The 16,844-nt window shown below is 46.0% G+C and overlaps 1 protein-coding gene across 2 annotated transcripts in view; it reads left to right on the top strand.

Moving 5' to 3' along the window:
* The window catches only part of ATP2B2 (ATPase plasma membrane Ca2+ transporting 2), a 691,115-nt gene that overhangs the window by 615,417 nt on the left and 58,854 nt on the right, over positions 1-16,844 (top strand). For both annotated transcript variants that reach the window (XM_033926077.1, XM_033926076.1), the window contains one exon: positions 12,128-12,341. In XM_033926077.1, the coding sequence (XP_033781968.1) occupies positions 12,128-12,341 (214 nt within the window). The remainder of the gene's footprint in view (positions 1-12,127; positions 12,342-16,844) is intronic.

The following is a 16,844-nucleotide window of genomic DNA, read 5'->3' as shown; positions in this document are numbered from 1 at the left end:
GATGTAACAATGCCTCCAAGGAAATGTTAGAGTCAAGCAGTGTGAGGCCAGACTACAGGATATGAAAGAGAGCATAACTGAAACAAATGGAGACATTTCAACAAAACTTGGTATACATATCACTTACTATCTGGGGAAAAATACTGTGAGGGTGGGAAGGGGTGCCTTCACTAAACAACAAGGAAGCAGAAAAGATACAGGAACTAACACTGACGTTCAGATATTTACACGCAGTGCAGATTGGTTAATGGATTAAATTTGTTACTTAAAATTTTTAATTTGTACAGTTTTGTCACTGTGCTCTCTGTTGCACTCCATTGTGTGGTGTGGTGCAGCTTTAAACAAACTGAAAATTTGTGTGATGTTAATCCTCAAGTGAATATAAACCAAAACCCAAGGGAATTTATATCTGGGCATCGATCCAGCATAACTCTGAAACGCATGGTCAGATTTCAACCAAACTTGATATACATATTACTTACAATCTGGGGAAAAATATTGTGGGGTGGGAAAGGGCTGACATTTAAAAATTATTGAAAATGACAGATATTAGTGTCTACCACATAGTTTTTGGGCTCGCTGGGATGAATACTGACATTCCTGATGCCGTTTAAGTCCAAGTTCAGCCCCTTAGAGAAGGACATTTCTATGGGGAGAGGAGGGACAAGTGAGGAGTGGGACATTTTGGGATAAATTAATATCTGGGCAACGCCGGGTAATCTGCTAGTAATTTATTTCCACATATCCTACAATTCTATGCAGATTACAAATTATTCAGGTACTCAAGCATGTTGTTTGCAATGGCATGGGAAATGTCAACAATATATCCCATGTTGTTGAATATTGTTAAAACCCGAAAAAGTGCACACTTTTTTTTCCTAATTATGTGCCATTGCTCATCCATGAACCACTACATATGTGCAAACCACTGCACAGGTGTGAATAGCTCATGCATGTGCATGCTATCAGTAAAAGTGTGTACATTCTTTTGTAAAGATTTATATGCCTTTTTTTTTTCCAAAATAGGGCACACTACAATTTTGTTCCTATGATGGAAAAATGGCCAAATAAAACTAATCAAAATGAACACTTAGGAATAACATAGGAAATGAGAAACACAAATTTTCTGGTTGCCCATCTCTATCCTTAACAATTAATAGATGGACATGGGTATTGGTACTTTACACTTCAAAGGGAATCTATGGAATCTATCATATTCTTCCTCTATCACATTCTTCCAATAATTTTGAATTGCTCATCTTTGCATGCTGGATCCATTCATCTGACACCCAGCATGGTATTACTTATTTTCTTATGGTCTTAACTACGAGGGGGTGCGGAAAAGTTCCAGCCCAACCAAGAAGAGAATGACATGGATATGGTTCAATCAGTGATCTGAAACAATGTCAAAACATAGAATTTCATTTCTGCAAATTGGCACTTAACGAAATAGGATAACACTCTTTTCAGTTGGGAAGTTGGTTGGTTGGCCTGAGAACATTTCAGCACCCCATCGTATAAGACTTACTTACCTACAGATATGCTCAGTGGTACCCAAAGAAAAGTCTTGGATGGGCATTTTCGATAGGATGTCCAAGTCCGACTTTGGATGTTTCTGCAAGGACATCCAAAAGTTGGGTCGGGAAAACAACCATTTTCAAAACCACAAGGTGTATATCTTTCCCCCCCCCCCAAAAAAAAAAAAAAATAGCTCATCTAGACATTCTGGCACTCAGGACGTCTATCTTTTTTGGGCCATTTTCAAAAATCAAAATGTCCAAATGCAAAACATCCAAAAAAAGCCCATTTGGATGTGGGAAGGGCCTGCATGTTAATGGACTGGCCACGCATACATGCCAACAGAGCAATGGAACACCTTAGGAGGCACTGCTGTAAACTTCACATAAAGGGTTCCAGGTACACATTTCACCATAATTCCCTTATAGTGTATTGTGAGCCCTCCAAAGCTCTGACAAAACCTATTATAACCCCCTGTCTACCACTCCAATAGCCCTTATGGCTGCAGTTTTTACCTATACAATCGGTTTGGGGGGAGTTTTGGTGGCCTCACACTTTCCACCATAAATGTAGTAGGTAGGGTGGGATAGGGGCCTGGATCCCCCTCTCTATGGTTCACTACACTGCCCACCAGGCTATTCCTGACACCTGTTTGCTGATCTACTAGGATTTCTCATAATATCTGCAACTGTCATAGAGGCTGGTATGTACTGTTTCTTTAACTTTTTTTTTTTTTGGGGTGGGGGTTGGAGTGGGTCAGTGATCACTGGGGGAATGTGTATAGGGGGGAGGGGGGTCCATGCCTTCATTCACCAATGGTCATCTAGTCAGTTTGGGTACCGTTTTGGCCCTTATGCACTTTTAAAATAGTTCTGTCTCCAAAAAGGTTTCATTATCCCTGCAAGAAATTCAAATCCTAAGGCTGCCCTAATCCCACCCAAAACATGCCTCTAACACCACCACACCTCCATTAAGATCTAGATGTACTGGAGGGCAAATGACCTGCAAGACGTGTAAAAAATCAGTTTCGAAAATCAGCACTTGGACGTTTTGCTGATAAAAACATCCACGTGCCACTTTATGCCGTTTTTTGGACTCCTTTCTGTTTTGAAAATGAGTCCCAAAGTATTTGAGCCTGGGGCACAAAATTACACCAGCAACCATCATTTTGTATTCATATTATAAAAGTAGTGATTTTCTTGGAAGAGAGTAGACAAATAAATAGTGGAGTAAATTAAGTATATCAAATTTAGGTAATGATTCTGAATTTAATTCTTGCTCTAATGAACAATGCTGTATTAGATTTGGATGGCTATAAATATTTCAAGCTAATGTTGCATAAGCATAAATCCAGTTCATATTGACAGTTCTCCTGCTGCCACAGAAAAACAGAACATAAACATTCTGTTTGTGATTAGGCACTCTATAAGCCTAATAGGTCTTTACGATCTGAAAATCAAAAACTATTAATTCCAAAGGCGCAAGGAAATTATGCAGACACTAGAGTGATGACTTTCTGTATTGCTGGTGTTAAAACTCTGGTGGGCCAGTTGTGACTGTGTGTAAACCTAAGTACAGGCCGGCAGGCCATACTTCTCCAATTTGACATATCCATAGTCTTTGGCTCAGTTGATCACCACCTGCTCATAACAAAACTTTCAGAGATAAGGATAATAGATACTGTTCTTAACTGGTTCACCGACTTCCTCATACACAGTCCAAAAAGATGATATCCATTCTTAACAGCTGGAGGACCTTCTGTGGAGTCCCGCAGGGCTCTCCACTCTCTCCTAGTCTGTTTAACCTGTTCATGAGCTCCCTCGGGCACATCCAATTTGAAAACGAGAGCATAATGTCATACACTGACAACATCCTACTCCTCATACCAGCGGCAGTAAACCAAGTCAACACCACTAAGAAAATCTCAGATAACATAGAAAAAAATCCAAACCTGGGCAGCAACCCAAAAACTAAAGCTAAATGCCTCCAAAACCAAAGTCCTTTACTTCCACAGTACCCAACAAACTGCACCAACAAGCATCACGCTCCAATCTGGCAACACACTCAGGTTCGAGACCTATGCCTGGGCTTGGAAGGTGCCTCAATAGGCCTCAATGATCGAGGCATAGGAGACTCTGAACTCTTCTGAGGAGACTCTTTAGTCTTCTTTGAAGCAAGGTGCCTCGAGGATGAGGAGTGTTTCGAGTGAGGCCTCGAATGAGGCTTGTCCACCACATCTCGAACAGAGTGAGTAGCTGGAGACTCAGACCTGGAAGGACGAGGTGAAGAGTCACTGGAGGACAATGGTCGAGACCCACAAGGTTTGTCTCGAGGCAGGAGCAAGCTGAGCCAAGACCAAGGTTATCTGCATGGCCGATATGACCTTCAGCATGTCCTCGAAGACAGGCACCGAGACTAATGGATCTGGTCTAGTAGGTGCAGCAGTGCGCTCCATTGAGGGCGACCTCGAAGTTGAGTATTCCCTATGTTTGGAGGCATGCTTGGAAGGAGGTCTCGTAGAGGATGGCACGACTGCACTCATTGCCTGGATTGCCTGAGACTCAGCTGGAGGCTTCTTAGGTAGCGTACCTGCGGAGGGAAGAGGAGACTTGCCTGAGGACGAGACTTTAAGAGGCATAACAGATGAGGCCTTCGAGGTCAAGGGTAACTTGGTCGAGGTCTTGGAAGACGAGGCCACCAGGTCAAGGCCGGGGTCGATGCCTTCTCCACAAACTGCTCCATAGGGCCAAAAAGCTCAATAATTTTGGCACGACGTCTACGAAGGGCTCATTTCTGAAGGGTAGCACAACGTGGACAGGACTTAGGAAAATATTCGGGTTCCAATCACTTTATACACCAATGGTAAGGGTCAGTTAAAGAAATGGCCCAACCACACTGGCTACACCTTTTAAAACCGGTAAGTGGCCGGGACATAGAAGAAACTTACAGCCACAGCTGAACGAGGGCTGGCGGCAGGGCCTAAGTCCAAGTCCCACAGGATGAAAACTGACGGAAAAAAGTTAAAGTTTTTTTGTTTTTTTTAAGAATAGACATATCGCACAGCGACTTGTACAAGAAATAAAATAAAAGAGTAAAGAAAGCCTCGGTGCGAGAAGGCAACTTGAAAAACGGCAAAGCTGTAGAAACAGGGCTTCTTGTCTCCGCGGAAAACTAAGAACTGAGGTATCTCAGAGGAGACGCACGACCTAGTTCGGCAGGAAGGCCCTCGCACATGCACGGTGCAGCACTTGCAAAATTTTGAAGTTCTACATGCAAGTCTGCTTGCGAGGTTGTCTGCTATGGGGCTTCATGGATGACGTTACCCACCTGTTGAGAAAGCACAGTTACTTACCGTAACAGGTGTTATCCAGGGACAGCAGGCAGATATTCTCTACATGTGGGTGACGTCACCGGAGCCCCCTAGCGGACATTTTCGCAAGCAAACTTGCTTGAAAACCTTCAAGCTTGCGATTGGCCCGTGCATGCCCCTCCTGCCTGACCTAGGGCATGCGTCTCCGCAGCGTGGCCTCAGTTCAGATAGCAAAGCCAACCACGGGAAGGTGGGTGGGTTGCGAGAATATCATTCTGTCATTAATATCATTCTGTCAGAATATCATTCTGTCATTAAGTCTCTATCCTCAAACTGTATTCTCTATTGTCATGTACCATCCTGGAAATGTCCAGTTCTCTTCTTATGTAATCCGCTTTGAACCGCAAGGTACAAGCGGAATAAAAATCACTAATGTAATGTAATGTAATATCTGCCTGCTGTCCCTGGATAACACCTGTTATAGTAAGTAACTGTGCTTTATCCCAGGACAAGCAGGCAGCATATTCTCTACATGTGGGAGACCTCCAAGCTAACCAGAATGGGATGGAGAAAGAGTTGGCAATTTAGGAGAACAGATTTTGCAAAACGGACTGGCCAAAATGGCCGTCATGCCTGGAGAAAGCATCCAGACAGTAGTGCGAGGTAAACGTATGAACCAAGGACCAAGTGGCAGCCTTACAGATTTCCTCAATCGGAGTCGAGCGGAGGAAAGCAACAGACGTGGCCTGTGACTCGACCCGGCAGGGAGAGACCAGCCTGAGCGTAACAGAAAGAGATACAAGTGGCCAACCAGTTAGAAATGGTCCACTTAGAAACAGAGAGACCCAAGCGATTAGAATCGAAGAAGAGGAACAGCTGGGGAGCAGAACAATGAGGAGCGGTACGCTTCAAGTAGAAGGCCAGCGCACAGTCAAGGGAATGCAAAGCCACTTCTCCAGGGTGAGAATGGGGCTTCAGAAAAAACACAGGAAGAACAATGGATTGGTTCATGTGAAACTCAGAAACAACCTTAGGCAAGAACTTAGGATGGGTACGGAGAACCACCTTATCATGATGGAAGACAGTGAAAGGTGGGTCCGCCACCAAGGCTCAAGCTCACTGACCCGATGGGCAGAAGTGAGAGCAAGAAGAAACACAACCTTCCAAGTAAGATACTTCAAGTGAGCCCGCGCTAGCAGCTCGAACGGGGGTTTCAAGTGAGCAAGGACCACGTTAAGATCCCAAACCACAGGAGGAGGTTTAAGGGGCAGATGAACGTGGAAAAGACCTTTCATGAAGGAGGAAACCACAGGATGAACAGATAGGTTTCCCATCAACCGGCTGATGAAAAGCAGCAATGGCACTAAGGTGGACTCGAACCGAAGAGGACTTGAGTCCAGTGCTAGACAAGTGTAACAGATAATCCAGGACAACAGAAAAGGAGGCAGAACGTGACTCCTGCTGCCGAGTAGCACACCAGGAAGAAAAGTGCGTCCACTTCTGATGGTAACATTGGCGAGTGGACTCCTTCCAAGATGCCTCCAGGATGTCCCGCACAGGCTGGGAAAACTGGAACGAGGACATTAAGTCTCAAGGAACCAAGCCGTTAAGTGCACAGACTGCAGGTTGGGATGAAGTAGAGAACCTCGACTCTGCGTAAACAGAGAAGGAAAAACAGGCAGAAGAAGAGACTTCATGGAACAGAGTTGCAGCAGAAGGGAGAACCACGGCTGTTGGGGCCACCGAGGAGCTATCAGAATCATTGTGGCATTCGTGGATTTGAGCTTGACGAGTCTTCAGAATCAGAGGGAATGGAGGAAATGCATACAGAAACAATCCAGGAGAAAAGCATCCGCCTTGAGTCTGAGGGGTATAAACCCTGGAGCAGAAGCGGGGCAACTTGTGATTGAGGGGGGACGCGAACAGATCGACGTCCGGAGTCTCCCAACGAGCAAACACCTGCCGCAGGGTCAAGGAATGGATGGACCACTCGTGAGGCTGCAGAAGATGGCTCAACTTGTCCGCCAGACAATTGTGCTGGCCCTGAATGTAGACCGCTCGAATTAATATGTTGCGGCGGATGGCCCAATCCCAGAGCCGCATCGCCTCTTGGCACAGGGACAGGGACCCCGTGCCCCCTTGTTTGTTGATATAATACATGGCGACCTGGTTGTCCGTACGGACCAGCACCACTTGGTCGCGAAGCAAGGAAAATCGCTCGAAGCTCCAGCAGATTGATGTGACAAAGTGAGTGCGAAGACTGTCCAGATGAGCCCCCCAAGCATAGGCCGACGAGTCTGTCATGAAGACCTTCTGCGGAGGAGGAGCATGAAACAGAAAACCTCTGGAAAGATTGGAAGAGAGCATCCACCAACGGAGAGACTTCTTCAACAAAGGAGTCACGACAATGAGTCGAGAGACAGGATCCCGATCCTGGTTCCATTGGGACGTCAGAGTCCATTGAGGAATACGGAGGTGAAGTCTGGCAAAAGGAGTCACGTGAACCGTGGAGGCCATGTGACCCAGTAGGACCATCAGGAGCCGAGCCAGGGCCGAGGACAGATGGGCCACCGTCCGGCATAAACGAACAAGGGCCTCCTGACGAGGTCAAGGCAAGAAGGAGTGGAGGCAGACCATGTCCAGGATCGCTCCAATGAACTCTAGAGACTGGGACGGACAGAGGTGAGACTTGGGGAAGTTCACCTCGAAGCCGAGACTCTGAAGGAGCAAGATGGTTTGATTCGTCGCTCGCAGAACTTCGTGGCAAGAGGATGCATTGATCAACCTGTCGTCGAGGTAGGGAAACACCTGCAGGCCGTGGAGATGCAGGGCCACAGCTACCACCACTAGACATTTCATGAAAACCCTCGGTGAGGCCTCCAGGCCGAAGGGAAGAACACGATACTGGAGATGGAGATCCCTCACCCGGAATCTCAGGGTCAAGGAATGGAGAGGCCGGGTGTATTGGAATGTGCGTGTATGCCTCTTTGAGGTCCAGTGAGCACAGCCAATCCCCCTCATCCAAGTGAACCATTCCCTGACCAGAAATTTGTTCAGAGCACAGAGGTTCAGGATCGGACGCAGATCCCCCGTCATCTTGTGTACCAGAAAGTACCGGAAATAAAATCCCGTATTCCACTGGTCCGGAGGAACCTCCTCGACTGCCCGAAGGCGAAGAAGGGCCTGAGCTTCCCGCAGAAGGAGAGGCAGCTGAGACTGGGCCGAAGGAAACCCTCTTGGAGTAAGGTCCGGGGGTACGTGACTGAAATGAAGGGAGTACCCCTCCCGGATGTTGGAAAGCACCCAACTGTCGGTGGTAAAAATTTCCCACTGGGTATAGAAATGATGGAGACGCCCCCCAATGGGGAGGGGAGAAGTCTCCAGAAGGAAGGGAGCCTGAAGTCTCATACCGGAATTGTCAAAAAGACGGCCCAAGCTGGGCCTTAGCTTGCCGCTGCTGCTGTTGTTGCGGTCGCTTCGAAGGAGGCCGAGAGAACGCAGGAGTAGATTTCTGCGGATATCTCTGGAGAGGGATTTTGTATTGCTGAGCTGGAGGGGTCTTCAACTTAAGTCTCACCAGAGAGGCGAAGGATCGTTCGTGTTCCGAGAAGCACTTGGTGGCTGCCTCTATGGAATCTTCAAATAGCTCATTACCCACACAAGGGAGATTGGCTAGACAATCCTGGAGATTCGGATCCATATCCAGAATCCTGAGCCAAGCGAGGCGACGCATGGCGATCACAAAAGCCATGACACTCGAGGACAACTCGAAGGCTGGGAGAGAGTCTCCTCGAGGAGACGAAACTCCTGACGACGAGAATCCGGCACATCCGCCCGGAACAAGTGGAGGGATTCCACACAGAACCGGAGATAGGACGTGAAGATATATTTGAGGACATGGTTCGCCATCATTGAGTTTTGATAAAGACAGTAACCAAACTTGTCCATCGTACGGTCCTCCCGGCCCGGAGGGACTGCTGCGTATACCTTCGAGGGGTTGGATTTCTTCAAGGAAGATTCAACCACCAAGGATTGGTGAGAAAACTGAGAACTTTCGAACCCCTTGACCGGGATCGTCCAGTAACGGGACTCCAATTTGGAGGGAATAGCCGGGACTGTATAAGGGGTCTCCAGGTCCCGGAGAAACATTTGCCGAAGAACCTGGTACAACAGCAAGCGCAGCGCCTCACGGGGCGGATGAGCAACACCCATTTCCGCCAGGAATTCCTGGGTATAACGGGACTCAGACTGGAGGTCCAGGTTCAAGGCCCTGCCCATGTCAGAAATGAAACGAGTGAAGGTGGCGTTTCGAGAAGACTCATCCTCCTAAGGAGACCCCAAGCGAGATCTGGGGGCAGCAGAGAAAGAAGGAGAAATTTCCCTCAAATAGCATGCCGGAGCCTCGGGGGCATCGAGGAACGACCCCACATCATGTGGGTCGGGGAGGACCCTGGTGTCCGAGGGACCATCTTGCGGAGCCCCGGAGAAGACGGGTCAAAGGAAAATTCCTCCACCAGGTTTGAAGAAGACCCTTGAGAGGCGGTTATCCGCCCCGAGGAGGAATGCACAATAGAGTCCAACTCGAGGACAAGGGTGTGCCTGGTAGGTTTCGCTGTTGGAGACCTGCCCCAAAGGGCGGAGAAGACCGCAGCCTTTTAGAAGGGGCAAACCTCGGCAAAGTAGCGGGCGAAGACCGGGTCCCTATTACGGGCCCCCGAAAAGTCACAGGCCCCGATTCCGGAGACGAAGAATCGCTCGAGGGAACCCTGCGAGTCTTGCGGGCACAGCTCCGAGACACAAGAGAAGGATGCTCAGGCTGGTTAGACCAGGGCCGGGTCAATGTCGGAACCAGTTGGTTCACCACCGAGGAAAGCTACGAGGTAAGGATAGCCCTAAGCATGTCCTCGGACATAGGCACCGAGACCAAAAGATGTCGGGTCACAGATGCAGCAGTGCACTCTTTCGGGGGCGACCTCGTAGAAGAGTATTCCCTACGTAAGGAGGCCTCGAAGATGCCGACAAGGTGGCACTTGCATGAGACTCAGAGGTAGGCTTCTTTGCCGGCACACCTGAGGAGGAAAGAGGAGACATACCCGAGGCCGGAGTAGCAGGAGGAGCCGAGGCCGGAGCCTTGGAGGTCGAGGGGGACTTCGAGACCGAGGCACCTAACACCGGTGCCGAGGCCGAGCTCGAGGCCTGTCCCTCAGGATCCATCGGGCCAAAAAGTTGAAGAATCTTGGCGAACCTTCGACGAAGAGCCCGCGGTTGCAAAGTCGCACAACGCGGACACGACTCAGCGCTATGCTCCACACCCAGGCACTCTACACACCAACAATGAGGATCAATGATGGAGATAACCCGGTTGCACTTGGTGCAGTTCTTGAACCCGGTGCGAGGCCAGGACATAAGAAAAAACACAGCCACAGCCCCGCGAGGCCAAGCGGCCAGAGCAAGACCGGAGACCCGGTCAAAAAGACACGAAAGAAAATAACAAAGAAAGCCGCAGTGCAAGAGGCACAACGAGATCACGCACAGCAAGGGAGCAGTGCTTCTGGCTTCGCGGAAAACATAGAACTGATGCCACGCTGAGGAGACGCATGCCCTAGGTCAGGCGGGAGAGGCATGCGCGGGCCAATCGCAAGCTTGAAGGTCTTTAAGCAAGTTTGCTTGCAAAAACGTCCGCTAGGGGGCTCCGTTGGTGACGTCACCCACATGTAAAGAATATGCTGCCTGCTTGTCCTGGGATAATTGGTGCTAGCAAGCTCATTGCTTCATTAAACTGTACACACAAATTGAGTGTGTTCAAATTTGGGTGCACAGTTTTAAACATCATTTATAGAATTCACTTGCACATATGGTAGTTATGGGGTTTAACACTGGGAGGGGGGGCTATCTAATATCGAGAGGGATCCTCATGATGGAGAGTGGACTTCTGGATGGGGGGTTCTGATTAGAGGAAGGGTATCAAGGGTGGGGTGTGTGATTAGAGGAGAACCTATGGATGAGGGAACTGTGATTGGGAGGGGTTTGTGTTTTTGTTTTTTATTTTGTAAACCACTAGCCTTTTTAAGATGAGACCCAGAAGCATCAAGTCACAGCTTTGTTTCCAATGCTCCAGTAAAGCTAACATTATTTTCCCATTTATAACGTGGCTTGCATTATAGAATTTATGTAGACTCATAATGGGTGTCATGCATGCGTTTGTATGCTTTGTGTCTCATTATTTTTTTTATCTTGTAGTGATTTAACTAATGCACTGCTACTTACGTTAGAGCTCTTTAAACCACATCAAGGGGCTAATGACATGGAATAACCATAACGCAGTTTAATAACTACCCCTGGAGTGTTTTACTTTTGTTAAACCTCAATAGCAATAGCAGCAGTGAATGAGTGGCTAGTTGGAATGGCAAGTGATGTGTTATCTCTGTGCCTCTTCTCTACTTGTTGCAGTTTGTTTTGTTGTGAAGATTATGTGAGATAGTCTGTGTTTGTTTTATTGTAAGCTGCCTAAGTCAGGGGTAGGCAATTCCAGTCCTCAAGAGCCAGAGCCAGGTCAGGTTTTCAGGATATCCACAATAAATATGCATGAGATAGATTTGCATCTCAAGGATATCCTGAAAACCTGACCTGGCTCCGGCTCTCGAGGACCGGAATTGCCTACCCCTGGCCTAGGTTGAAGGTAGAAAAGAGATTTTTTAAAATAAATATATCATAATACCTTACATTGTAAAAAAATTAAAAAAAAAGTTCGACCAGAGTAAGAAGTACTATAATACCAGTAAGCCACTACCCAAACTGTTCTTTACTGAAGTTTTTGCCAGTACAGTAAGAACAAAAGAATAGCCTTACTGGGTCAGACCAATGGTCCATCGAGCCCAGTAGCCCATTCTCACGGTAGCCAAACCCAAGGAGTAGCAACATTCCATGCTACCAATCCAGGGCAAGCAGTGGCTTCTCCCATGTCTTTCTCAATAACAGACTATGTACTTTTCCTCCAGGAAATTGTCCAAACCTTTCTTTTAAACCAGCTACGCTATTCACTCTTACCAAAACAAGTCTTTTTTTTTTTGGGGGGGGGGGGACACAACCATGGAAAATCTGGATGAAATAGATTTGCATAACATGGAGACCTGGTGTATGCAAATCTTGCTCATGCATATTCATAAGAATACCCTATAAACTAGAGTGATTAGGTGCTCATCCTGGACTGGGATGGGGAACACTGCATTACACTGAATGCAAACAAATTTTTCTCTTTTTTGTTTTATTATCATTATAATATTGTATTTATTTTTTAAGGACTCCCCACTGAAAGCTGTCCAGATGTTATGGGTCAATCTTATAATGGATACTTTTGCCTCTCTTGCTCTGGCTACTGAACCACCAACTGAGTCCCTACTGCTGCGGAAACCTTATGGACGAAACAAGCCTCTTATTTCACGTACTATGATGAAGAACATTTTGGGTCATGCAGTGTATCAGCTCACTCTCATATTTACATTGCTTTTTGTAGGTAAGAGAAAATAAGTGTTATTTATCATAACTATTCATGGCCTGGCTGCTATTATTCTTAAGCCCTTTTTCATAGTGGGCTTTTTCCTTATATACCGGTAAATATGCCAAATATATTAGACAGAATCAAAGTTCAAACCATTTCTATTTTTCAGTAATAGCCAGAATAGTTTCAAGATTTGGATTAAGTTAATTATCTTTCCATCTAAGCTTATGACAAGGTACAAATACAATACTGGAGGCTTAAAATCTAAGGGCTAGGTTTACTAATCTGTATTAGAGTATTGGTGTATGTTATTGCATTTGATTGTGTTATTTTATTTTGATATTTAGCCTCTTCGACACACATAATAAAACAAGTAGAGCAAAAACCACAACAGAATGATCACAAAGCAGATGGACAAATGCTTTATCCTTTATCCTTAGGTCCCACCTGGGGGCGCGGCCTGAGGCACATGGGCCCAACCCGACCATGTGCTTCAGGCTGCGCCCCCAGGTGGGACCTAAGGCTCCAGGGCCTATTCTGATTGGCCCACGCGCCTTAGGCCCCACCAGTAGGCGGAGCTTTGGGACGGATGGGCCAATCCGGCCTCATTCCGTCGTTGGCTGCCTGCCGGACAGGCGGGTTTGGCTCCCGTCTGTCCGGCCAACTACCAAAGGAACGGGGAAGGGGGGTGGGGGTGTCGTGGGGGTCGGTAAGGGGGGTCGCGGGTCGGCTGGGGGGGCGGTCGGAGGTTCTTGGGGGGGGGGCGGTCGTTGGAGGGAGGGGGGTTTGCGTCGAGGGCAGGAGGGCCTGGGATCCCTCCTGCCCGTAATGTAGTGCGGGGTGGGGGTAGGGGGTCGCCGTGGCCAGGAGGGTTTGGGCTCCCTTCTGGCCCGATATTGTCGGGGAGTCGGCGGTCCTTCGGGGTGGGGGTGCGAGTGGTCCTGCCGGGGGGGGGGGGCAGGGCAGGGCAGGGCGGGTAAACGGAGAGTCGGGACAGCGCACGGAGAGTCGGGGAGGGCGAAAGGAGAGTCGGAGTGGCCAGAGGAGAGTCGGGGCGGGCGAAAGGAGAGTCGGGGTGGCCAGAGGAGAGTCGGGGCGGGCGAAAGGACAGTCGGGCAGCATGCGCGTTATACCCGTGAGCGCAGTATACAAAAGTTTTTATACATAATATTGTGGTTTCTGCGCGCTATACCTGTGTGCGCGTTATACACGGGTGCGCGTTATCTGCGTGAAAATACGGTAATCACATTTTCTGAGGTACATGTCCTCTACTTAAGTGTATGCTTCCCAAAAAGAATTTCTAAGGAGATCCAGCCACAGTTCTCTGACTACACATAGAAGAATGGCTTGAAAGCTTGTAGCCATTTGTTTCTGTCATTCCTGAGAATGATAGTGAGATCTTTATGTCCTGACCTTGTACCTTGTAATTACGTATGTGCTGTACATTTGGAATGAAAGTTTATAAACGTGCTTTCAGTTTACATGGGCACCTAAAACTTAAAAAGTGTATACAAATCATGTCTGCATGCATACACCTGCAAATTAAGACACAGACATGCATACACAAAATCAATTTGTGAAAGCAAAAATTTCTAATGTGTACAATGTGTACGAAAATCCTAAATGTGTAGGAGAGTGCAAAAATGGCAGAAACACAAAAAATGGGTGCTGGGGTAGTTACTAAGCTGCGATAAAATATGGCATTTCACCACCTCTTATTTTATCACAGGAGTCACTAACCTGTGGTAACTTACTGCCACAGGTAGTGACTACCTTGCTAAATGTAATGTAATTTATTTCTTATATACCGCTACATCCGTTAGGTTCTAAGCGGTTTGTAGAAAATATACATTAAGATTATAAATGAGAAGTAAGAAGGTACTTAAAAAATTCACTTACTGTCCCGAAGGCTCACAATCAATAGCTCAACCTATGATTAATCTTTTACAACCTGTGTTATTTGGCCTTCTGGAGCTTGGGGTGCTAATGCATAGCCTAATGCTCCCAGGGATCCTTTCTTAAAAGGGCTGGAACTGCACAAATAGAACAGTGCCCCCCCCCCCCCCCCTTTCTCTTATGTTGCTGTTTGTGTTTTAGCAGTTCTACCACAGACAACTGCTATGGGTTGCCAACAAAAATCTGAGCCCAGCATTGACAGGGGCAGTGGTGACTGGGTATAATTTCTGCCTCTTACCCACTAGACCAGTGATTCCCAACCCTGTCCTGGAGGACAACCAGCCAGTCAGGTTTTCAGGATAGCCCTAATGACTAGGCATGGATCAGATTTGCATGCCTGTCACTTCTGTTATATGCAAATCTCTCTCATGCCTTGTCATTAGGGTTATCCCAAAAACCCGACTGGCTGGTGGTCATCCAAGACTGATGGGGGTCTTCAGGTAGAGTGCAAAGTAGTATTCTATTTTAGTAGCTCTGCTCCCTTTAAAATGAAGCCTGGAAGTATCATGCTGCATGTTTGTGGTTAAATGTTCCTGAGAAAGTATAAATGTCTTCTTTGAGCTGGCATTATTTTTCCACAAATAATGTAGCTTGTGAAGTTGAAAGCATGCTTTGTTGTTCAATTTGCATGATAATGAGTGTGTGTTTTGGGGGGGGGTGTGTTGACAAGACAAGGGGCTGCCTGATCTGCCCTTCCATCAGCCCATTGGGGCGGTGAGGCAAAATTAAGGAGATGGCTTATAATTATCCCAAGGATATTTCATCATTATGCAGGAGGATTAAATGGACTGAAATCTCTATCAAAACAAGGACATTCAAGTCATTTATTTGGCAATATTCAAGGAACAACAATAGCAGATGCCCTTGATAAATTATACATCATGGAAATGGGAGATGAGTTCACAGAAGCCAAAGAATGAGTCGAGAAACATTTAGATTTCAATATGAATGCAGAAGTCTTAGACTTTAAACATTTCTTTTGTTGGTGGATTACAATCTGCAGATTATTTGTCTGGTAAAGAGGTATTTCAAAGAAAAACTTTGGAATTGGGAAAGAAGCTATTTGCAGCATTCAGTGCCTTCACTGGAATCCCTTGCTAAGTATAAAGAGTGGGACTGGGCAAAACTTGTCATGGGTCTCTGGAGGAAGCAGTATCCTGCTAAATTTGGAACATTACACTTGTACTTAAATATTTTAACCATCTTTCTGGAAACCCAGTATTTGCTGAGAAGGTAATGAACATACGAAAAGTACTTAACTGATTGGACAATCACAAATTCTAAATTCTATATCCTAACTACTCATAAGAACATAAGACATAAGAACATAAGAAGTTGCCTCCACTGGGTCAGACCGAGGTCCATCTCGGAGGGGAAGGAGCTTCTCATATCTGAATATTTAATGAAGGCTTGTATGATTTCAAAACAAGACAGATAGACAAGGGAAGAGGGTGGCACAGTGGTTAATGCCGCAGACTCAGCACCCTGAGGTTTTGAGTTTAAACCCACACTGTTCCTTGTGACCCTAGGCAAGTCACTTAATCCCCCCCCCCCTCACTGCCCTAGGTTCATTAAATAGACTGTGAACCTGCTGAGAAAGATAGGGAAAAATGCTTCAGTACCTGAATAAATTCATATAAACCAGTGTCTTCTCAAACTTTTTTAGCTCTGGCACACTAAATGGAGCAAATATTTTTCGTGGCACAATATAACTGAAATTACAAAATTGCAAAACCAACAATAAATTTGATAGTTAGTTATTTAAAGTTCTTTATACAATGTATGGGTAACTGTAACAACAGTGAAACTAAAGTAGATATAATAGAATTGGTAGTCAATGTGATGGATATGCTTGTTTTTGAGTGCATATTAACTCAAAACGCAGCGATAGTCGACAAGCAAACATGCATTTCATCACCCACCTTCTGCAGTCATTCTCTTTTTTTATTGAATTTCTGTCAGAGCTGAAAATCCAAGTTTGCAAAGATAAGAAGATCCAAATGGTAACAAAGCCTTGATTGTGATGTTGCTCAAGTTAGGATAACTGATGTTTGACTATGATTAATCCGACCTTTTAAAGCTCAACTCCCCTACATATTGTGGACTAGCAATAGAGCAATGTAAAAATATTTTGCTTGTTGGTAACTATTTTCTTTGTAAAGTTTTAAATGTAATTGCTCATTTTGTTTTGTTTTTATTTTATTTTATATTTATCATTTCAATTTATCATTACACACAATGATAAGGAAATACTGAAATACAATACAATCAGTTCATGCTGATAAGCAAATAACATAAGGAAATATAGCATCTTACATAGTCCACAATGGGTGGAGGAGAAAAAAAAGAAAGAGAATAACCCCCCCCCCCCAGGGGAGGGGGTACATAAACCAATTTAAGAATTCCAAAATAAAGAGCAGAGTACAGCCTTCCAAACAAAATTAACGCCATACAATCCTGTTCAATCTGGGTGCGTAGAGACACCCTTGCCTTCTAGAAAAAAGCCTAATTGGGCAGGTTCAAAAAATACATATTTTGTTTCCTGAAGGGAAACCACACATT

Source organism: Geotrypetes seraphini, chromosome 17, assembly GCF_902459505.1.
Source record: "Geotrypetes seraphini chromosome 17, aGeoSer1.1, whole genome shotgun sequence".
Lineage (NCBI taxonomy): Eukaryota > Metazoa > Chordata > Amphibia > Gymnophiona > Dermophiidae > Geotrypetes > Geotrypetes seraphini.
The sequence above is the reverse complement of the archived record's forward strand: the minus strand, read 5'-3'. Positions and strand labels throughout refer to the sequence as shown.